The 9222-nt window shown below is 45.5% G+C and overlaps 1 protein-coding gene across 12 annotated transcripts in view; it reads left to right on the top strand.

Moving 5' to 3' along the window:
* Positions 1-9216, top strand: part of Ppip5k1 (diphosphoinositol pentakisphosphate kinase 1) — a 50835-nt gene extending 41619 nt beyond the window's left edge. For 11 of the 12 annotated variants that reach the window (XM_026787644.1, XM_013352649.2, XM_013352652.2 and 8 more), the window contains 2 exons: positions 2361-2471; positions 7598-9216. In XM_026787644.1, coding sequence (XP_026643445.1) covers positions 2361-2471; positions 7598-8481 — 995 coding nt within the window. In that variant the 3' untranslated portion in view covers positions 8482-9216. The remainder of the gene's footprint in view (positions 1-2360; positions 2472-7597) is intronic. The other variant, XM_026787651.1, reaches the window with a different exon arrangement.
* Positions 9217-9222: the final 6 nt, after the last annotated feature.

Below are 9222 nucleotides of genomic sequence, written 5' to 3'. Positions count from 1 at the left end.
AAAAAAAAAAATGTAGTATTGGTACATGAATTAGTAGGCTAAAGAAACAAAATTGAGAGGCCAGAGAGATGGCTCAGAAAAGCACTGGCTGCCCCTTCCAAAAGTACTGAGTTCAATTCCCAGCAACAACATGGTGGCTCATAACCATCTATAATGGGATCTGGTGCCCTCTTACGGCCTGGAGGAATACATGCAGGCAGAACATTGTATGTGTAATAAATAATTAAGCCTTTGAAAAAAAGAAACAAAACTGAAAATCTATAAATTAATGAAATTGACATTTCAAAATACTGAGTAAAAGATAATATCTTTTAATAAATAAAATAGGTCAAAGTGACAGAAAATTAGAATCAATTCCAGACTTCACATCTGCCAGGATAAACTCCATATGGATGAAATACTTAAGCTCCCCCCACAAAAAAAATTATTTATTTATTTAGTTAGTTTTTCAAGACAGGGTTTCTCTGTGAAACAGCCCTGGCTGTTCTAGAACTCGCTTTGTAGACCAGGCTGGCTTCAAACTCACAGAGATCTGCCTGCCTCTGCCTCCCAAGGGCTGAAATTAAAGTTGTGTACCACCACCCCACGCTTATTTTCTTTCTTTCTTTCTTTTAATTTTCTAAGTGCAAAAATTAAAGGTTGTTCCACAGAAACATCTATAGGTTTATCTACACACACACACACACACACACACACACACACACACACATGCCCGCACACACGCATGCACAGCAAAAACTGTTGGAATAATTTTTTTCATAAAATAGTCAAAGGCTCATGGGCAGCAGGGAAGGGCTGCATTGAGTTAGAGGTAACCTGGAGACTGGGCTATAGCTAAATTATAAAGCACACGTTTAACATGTGGGTTCCTAACAGCACACACAGAACTAATTGTTAATTAAAAAATTAAATGATAACCTGGATTGGATGAAAAGGGCTACAGCTCTTTCATTGTTTTTGCTCACCCTCCACCCCCTAGTTTGGTTGTAGTTTGTTTCTTGTTGTTTTAATTATGTGTGGGTTGGGGTGTTCTACGTGTCAGATCCCCTGAAGTTGGCACTGCAGCTGGTTGTGAGCCACCTGATGTTGGTGCTAAGAATAGACCTTGGGTCATCTGGGAGAGCAGCGAGAGCTCTTAGTTGCCAGGCCATCTCTTCAGCCCTGGCGGTAATGTTAAAGAAGACAGCCCATGCATGCTGTCTATGTGGGACCATTGTTTCTGATTCCAAAGAGACACAGAAAGCAGATCTTAGTCTCAAAGGAAAAGACAAAGAGGGGAATAAAACATACTTAGAAAAGTAATAGACAAAACCTTTTCAAATTTAATAAAAGACTTGTATTTTTATTTCCAAATAGTCCAGCCAGTTCCGACAGGTTATGTGCAAAGTGACCCACACTGAGGCAATAATATTCAGACTGTCAGAAGACAGAGACACAGGAAATGTTTGTTTGTTTTAAGATAGGCACTCTGTGGTCCTAGCTGTCCTGGAATTCACAGAGATCCTCCTGTCTCTGTCTCCTATAAAGACATGTGTCATGGGGCTGAAGAGATGGCTCAGAGGGTAAGAGCACTGACTGCTCTTCCAGAGGTCCTGAGTTCAATTCCCAGCAACTACATGGTGGCTCACAGCCATCTGTAATGAGATCTGGTGCCCTCTTCTGGCATGCAAGCATACATGGAAGGAATGTTGTATATATATAATAAATAAATAAATCTTTTTTTTTTTAAAAAAAAAAAGACATGTGCCACCAAACCTAGCAGAAGACAGAACATTTTGAAAGCAGCAAGAAAGAATCAAGCTATATTTATCTATTTGGGGCATGAGGCACAATGACGTGCATGCAGAAGGCAGAGGGCAGCTTGCAGGAGTCAGTTCTTTCCCTTCACCATGTGGTTCCTGGGGATCCAACTCAGGTCATCAGGCCTGGCAGCAGGCACCTGAACCCTCGGAGTTATCATTTGCTTTGTAGAAAATACATTTGATACCATATTTTCTTTCATGTAGAATAGAAAACTGTGTATGTTTTTTTTTGTTGTTGTTGTTGGAAAGTAGGAGGTTGAGGTTGAGGAACAGGATAGAGGTAATGGGGTGCGGATAAATGTGAGCAAAGTTTGATAATGCACATGAAATGTCACAATTAAGCCCATTATTTTGTATACAAACAAATGAATAGTTGTACATTTGAAAGAATCATAATGTAAAGTTTAAAAATGACACTGGTTTGGGTCAAGATTTCTAGGGTATGTCTCTTCTCAGCCAGAGGGAGGTGGAGTGACCCCGCCTCAGGTGAGAGCCCTTGATGCCTGGATGCTTTGCCCTGTGCCTTTCTTCATGCGTCTCTCCCCTCCACCTATACAGCCCTCTTTGACTCTTTGCACAACCCGGCCTCAGACAGCCCGTTTTCCCCACCCCGGACTCTTCACTCGCCACCACTGCAACTCCGGCATCGCTCTGAAAAGCCACCTTGGTGTAAGTAAACCTTTCTAGTTGCCTAATCTAAAACCCAGAGGGATGGAGGGATGGGTAGATAAGAGACCTATCCCATTAGAGTTAGGGAGGTGAGGGTTGGAAGCCTAGGAATGGGGTGAAGAGGTGTCTCAGTGGTTGTAGCAGTCAGGAGCATGTGATGCTTCCAAAGGACCCAGCACTCACATCAGGTGACTCACAACTGCCTGTAACTTCAGCCCCGAGGGAACCTGACACCTCTGGCTTTTGCAGACACCTGTATATTCACGTGCACGTACACACACACACACACACACACACACGCACGCACACACAATTAAAAATACCAAAACTAGATCTTTAAAAAAGACCATGAATGGCTGGGACTTGTTACTGTGGTTCACTGAGGAGGCAGAGGTAGGATTATGAGTTTTAGGCCAGCTTGAGCTATATATTAAGCTCAAGACCAGCCTGGGCTGCATAGCAAGAAAAAAAAAAAAGAAGCTGGGCAATAGTGGCAATTGCCATTAATCCCAGCACTTGGGAGTCAGAGGCAGGTGGATCTCTGTGAGTTCAAGGTTAGCCTGGTCTACAGATTGAGTTCCAGGATAGCCAAAGCTACACAGTGAAATGCTGTCTCTAAAAAACAAAACAATACAAATATAGGAAAGACCATTCTGGGAAGCAGTTGCCTGTGCTATTTCCCTGTTCACCTCTGTCCTCCAGCCCCACTGAACAGTGAGCCAAAGGACTTTTACACTAAAGGGTAGAGACTCTCCACCTGACTACTCTGGTCTCCCCACAGCATTCCTTACTGATACTGACTAGGAGACAACTTAAATATATAGAAATACATAGAAAAGCTAAAAGCCAGAAACACAAGTCTCACGCAGACTTGGCGCATGCTCTAAGTCCAGTACATGGAGGCAGAGACTGAAGATCTGAGGCCAGAAAAGGGCTACATGGAGCAAGATTGTCCCAAAGCACAAAACCAAAAAACAAGCAGAAGAAACCAACAAGAGCCTGCTGCTCCAGTGACCCTCCTGCGTCCTGCTCTCACACGTCCCCTGATGGGAGGGAGGGTCTTCTCCTCTGTCTTTGCTGTCTTTAGCCTGTCACTGTTTGTTCTTGGGGACAATATGAACAGTGGACTCAAGGGAGACATCAGTGGGAGACAGGCCCCAGGGAGGAACAGACCCTTTCCCTATCACCCTGCCTGCAGGAGTGACCGAGCCCACACCAGCCCTTCATGGACAGAGTGGAGTGGAGCTTTGCATGTCGGCACTGCGGCCAACAGTTACGGAACTGCTGCCTTCTGTTCTGGCACCGTGTGTGAGGAAAAACCTTTGTGCCCTGATGCCAAGAGTACGTCCTCAGATTTAAACTCACTTCACCCTCACTGAGCCTCTTCTCTGCCCACTAGTGGTCAGAGCACAGGCTGGACATTAAGGCTTCCTCTGTAACTGAGGAAAGCGCGGCTTGCTTCTCTTCCTTTCCTTCTTGTCTCCATCTAGTAGCGGACCTTCACTGGTAAACGTCATCCCTGAGGTGCCTTTAAAACCTTGTTGGGCCCAAACCATGTCCTTCCTCTTGTCCACCCTCCCCCAGTCCCCCATTCTAAGCATGTCTTCTCTGTTTCTTTATAGCCTAGATGGAATAGGAGGAGGTACTCAAACTCAGTGGCTAAGCCTGTTCAGGGTCAGCCTTGTCAACTTTACCAATTCTCTTTGGTACAATGTATTTAGCTGTCTTGTTGTTTCCAGACTCAGTCATTGTTGATACTATGTGATTTAGTATATAGTTGAAATTCCATTGATAAATATGACACTTACAAAAGAGAAACTTTTCTTGCTTGAGGTCACACCTTCCTGTAAATGAATTGAAGACTTTAAGGTTCTCATTATTTTTACTAGTTCTCATTTTTTCTAGATTTTGTTTTGAAACACTCTGTAGACCAGGCTGGCCTCAAACTCAGAGGTCTGCCTGCCTCTCTCTCCAGAGTGCTGGGATTAAAGGCATGCACCAACACTTCCTAGCTTTTCTAGATTAAAAGAAAAATGTGTATGAGTATTTTGCTTACATGTATGCCTGGGGAGGTCAGCAGAGGGCATCGAATCCCCAGGAAATGGAGTTACGAACAGGTGTGAGCAAACACATGGGTTCTAGGAATTGAACCCAGGTCTTCTGGAAGAATAACCACTGAGCCATCTTTCCAGCCTGTTATTTTTTTATTATTATTTTTAAAGACAGGATCTTACTATATACCTCTGTCTGGCCTGGAACTCAGCATGTTGGCCAGGCTGGCTTTGGTCTGCAGCCGTCTTCCTGCCTCAGCTCCCAGGAGGTAGAGGGACAGGAGTGCATCTCCGCGGCTGGCAGGACCTTCCCTGTCTTTATCAGTGCATGTGCATCCACTTCATTTGGGGTTCTCAAGAGGACTGAGGAAATGAGCTTTGATGTTTTCTTTGTGTAAAAGATGAAATCTTACAGCATTGTATGTCTGAAGACCTAGACGGTCTTTGTTCGTTTTTTGGCTTTTCAAGATAGGGTTTCTCTGTGTAACAGTTCTGCCTGTTCTGGAACTCTGTAAACCAGGCTGGCCTTGAACTCAGATCTCAGCCTGCCGCTGCCTCCCTAGCGCTAGGATTAAAGGTGTGTACCACCACAGCTGACCTAGAAGGTTTTTTTTTTTTAATTTATTTTTGGGTTTTCTTTTTTCTTTTTTTTAATGAAGAATTTTCTAATACAATCTCTTCTCATTTTACATAGCTATCCCCGTTCCCACTCCCTCTGCTCCTGTCACCCTACCTACCCCCACCTCTCATCGACTCCTCAGCAAGGGTAAGGCTTCCCATGGGGAGTTAGCAGAGCAGAGTCTCCTCTTCGCTTTGAGGCAAGACCAAGGCCCTCCCCCTATATCTAGGCTGGACAAGGTATCCCTCCAAAGAGAATGCACCCAGTGTGGTGGTTTCTCAGAAAATTGGGAATCAATTTACCTCAAGACCCAGCAGTACCACTCTTGGGCATATACCCAAAGAATACACACTCATACCACAAAGATTTGTGCTCTACTGTGTTCATAGCAGCATTGTTTATAACAGCCAGAACCTGGAAACAACCTAGGTGCCCCTCAACTGAAGAATGAATAAGGAAAATGTGATACATTTACCCAACGGAGAGCTACTCAGTGGTAAAAAACAATGACATCATGAAATTTCATGCAAATAGATGGATCTAAAAAAAAAACATCCTGAGTGAGGTAACCCAGACCCAGAAAGACAAACATGGTGTGAACTCATTCATAAGTGGATATTAGACATAAAGCAAAGAATAAGCAGCCTATAGTCCACGATCCCAGAGAAGCTAGGGAAGAAGACCTAGAGGGTCTTAACCTTGGGTCCATGGATGGTTTCTGTGAATGCCATGGTCATACGGAAAGATCAGTGTGAACAGTGGTATATATACCTTTTCCCTGGAAGACAATCCATGATTTCTGCAAGAGCCTTAATGATGTCTGACGGCCCTACCCAAAAGGGAAAGAAAAAAAAAGACAAGAATTGTCATTTGAGAACTCTGTTGTCATCTTCCGAGTCTTCCATCTTTAGGCCAGCAACAACAACAACAACAACAACAACAAATCAGAGTTTTTCCTCACATACGGTGCCAGAACAGAAGGCAGCAGTTCCGTAACTGTTGACTGCAGTGCCGACTTGCAAAGCTCCACTCCACTCTGTCCATGAAGGGCTGGTGTGGGCTCGCTCTGTCACTCCTGCAGGCAGGGTGATAGGGAAAGGGTCTGTTCCTCCCTGGGGCCTGTCTCCCACTGATGTCTCCCTTGAGTCCACTGCTCATATTGTCCCCAAGAACAAACAGTGACAGGCTAAAGACAGCAAAGACAGAGGAGAAGACCCTCCCTCCCATCAGGGGACGTGTGAGAGCAGGACGCAGGAGCAGCAGGCTCTCGCTGCTCTCTTTCCTGGCATCCTCATTTATAGGTTGCCTTTATTGTTTTCTAGCTTTACCAGAACTTTCCAGGTAGACCAGGCTGACCTTGAACTACAATTGCAGGTGTGAGCTACAGCTTCTCCCTCCTGCTTTAGAAAGTTTTTCTAAGCCGGGTGGTGTCGCACGCCTTTAATCCCAGCACTTGGGAGGCAGAGGCAGGCGGATTTCTGGGAGTTTGAGGCCAGCCTGGTCTACAAGAGCTAGTTCCAGGACAGGCACTAAAGCTACAGAGAAACCCTGTCTCGAAAAAACAAAAAAAAAAAAAAAGAAAGAAAGTTTTTCTACATTCTCCTGCTTACTTATTTATTTCTTGGGATAGCTCTTGTTCCAGAAATACATTGGTTGCTTTAAAGAATGCTTCTTCTTTTGATCTTAACCGAAAGGCCAAGAAATGTATTCCTTTTTTTTTTTTTGATAGCTGTTCTCACGTAGCCCAGGCTGCCCTTTGATATGTATAGCTGAGGATGACCTTGAACTTCTGACCCTCCTACCTACCAGGTGCTGAGATTATATAGGTGGGCACCACCATTCCTGAGTTCTGCAGTGTTGCACACTGAACCCAGAGCACTACCGCTGAGCCACACCCATAGTTCACTCAACTGGGAGTCTTTCAACAGAATAATATTGTCCTCATCTTCTCCCCTTCTTCCTACCCATATCTGTACACTAACCCTATAGAATAGAAACTAAGGAGGTGGAACCTGATAATCAGTATTTACGTATTCCCCACATTTCTGATGTGTAGCAGATATTGGGGACCATTGAAACAAAATGTTCACATACATCCAAAGTATGAAGGAGGAACCATAGACTTATGGAGTTGGGATCAGAGTGTTTGTGAGAAGCCAGAGGAAGCAGGCCTTATTCTCCTGACTCATAAAGGAGCCTTAGCGTTATTCCTGTAGTCTCCATGAAGCTCGTGTGGCAGTTCCTGCGCAGAGCTAGCTCGTGTCTGCACATTTAGGAAGAATTCAGACCCCCTTCTCCAAAACATGAGCAGCAAAGCAGATGTGTTCTAGTATTTAATATGCTTGCGTCGGCGGAGTCTCCTCTTCCAGCTCGTTTGACTAGTATTTAATATGCTTGCGTCGGCAGAGCCTCCTCTTCCAGCTCGTTTGACTTGACCTCTTAACTTTGCTTTCTAGACAGCAGTGGCCCTTCCAGCACCGTGTCCAGTGCTGGCCCTTCCTCTCCTACTGCAGCGGATGGAAACTCACATTTTGGCTTCAGTGATCAGTCCTCTGTAAATACACATATGACTGAAGAAAGCCAAGGCCTTGGGCTGCTCCAGGAGCCTCCTGGAGACAGAACACAAGAATTCCCCGTAGAAAGACCCCAAGAGCTTGTGGAGCCCAATCAGCCTCCTCAGGAGTCACCTGTGGAAACCAGCCCTCTAGGAGGCCAGGATGTTGCTGAGGTCAGCCAGGTATGCCAGGAGGTCCCAGATGCCACTCAGATGTGCTCTAACACCCTTGAAGAAGTCCCTGACATCAGCCAGCTGTTGCTGAAGAACCATGACACTGCCACCAGCACATGTCAGCCATGGCAGGCCAGCCAACTGTCTCACAAGGCTTATGAAGAAGTTGGGCAGCTTTGTCAAGACAACCCTGAGGAGAGTAACCAGCTGTGCCAGGAGGTCCCTGTGGAGCTGGGCAGGATGGCCCATGGAGGTCCTGTAAGCATTGGTAGCATGGTCCAGGAAACAGTTATAGAAATTGGCAGGCCAACCCAAGAGATCCCTGAAGAGATCGGCCCGCCATGCCAGGAATTCTCTGTGGAGGTTGGCATACTGGCTCAAGAGGTCCCTGCCATCATCAAGTTGTCTCAAGACATCCCTGAGGCTGACAGACCATCCCAAGAGCTCACTGAGGAGGCTGGTCTGCAGGCTCAGGAGGTCTCTGAGGAGACTGATCAGGACTCCAGGGAGGATCTCCCCCAAGGCCAGGGTCCATCTAGTGATGTAAACACTGAAAGTCAGTCTCTGGCCCATGACCAGCATTCATCCCTTCCTCCAGCAACGTGTAATTAGTGGCTTTCCCACTGGTGTCGTCCTCCACCAGCCATCTGAGCCAGTAGCCTTTCTGTTGGCTGACACACCAGCCAGAGCAAGGCCTGATCTCACATCAGGGATGTCTGAGGAAGCAGGTCTTCTGGCATAAAACCTATGCCTAACGGGAGCTAATCTATGTTCAGAGCAGCTATTAGCTCTTCACTAGCTGTGGGGTAGGAAACTGTAGATTGTTCAAGGAAATGCCACTTAACTGTTGATACTGTTGAGGGGACAGTAAATGTACAATGGAAAGCAAAAGGCTTTCTATTTGTTGAAGGAAATATTCACAACTTCTTAAGGTACCCTCAGATCATATGTGCATTCAAGGAAGCTCTTATCTTCACTGTCACAGGCAGGCCCAGGGCAGCTGCCCGAAATGTCTGCCCAATAGAGTTGCCTTCTCGCAAACATCTGTCATGGCCACTCATGGCTTAGAATGGGCTCATGGGTGTTTCTGTATAATTGCCAAGTGCTCCCTCTGCCCTAGTCCTGCTCCTCTGGACAGTGACTCTAGAGAAAGGTAGATATTAGATTGCCATGCGACTTCAGGGTGACTACCTGCTCTGGGAGATTTGGATCAATCTATGAAGCTAGGCCTCCTTTTGTTGTGAGGCTGTTGGGTTTAGAAGATGCTATAGTAGAGAGAATAAGTTCTATTTTAAGCAATTAGCAGAGATCAATGATGTACAGACATGAGCAAAGATTTAATATATATATATA

This window comes from Microtus ochrogaster, assembly GCF_000317375.1.
Source record: "Microtus ochrogaster isolate Prairie Vole_2 chromosome 14 unlocalized genomic scaffold, MicOch1.0 chr14_random_1, whole genome shotgun sequence".
In the NCBI taxonomy this organism is placed as follows: Eukaryota; Metazoa; Chordata; class Mammalia; order Rodentia; family Cricetidae; genus Microtus; species Microtus ochrogaster.
The sequence above is the reverse complement of the archived record's forward strand: the minus strand, read 5'-3'. Positions and strand labels throughout refer to the sequence as shown.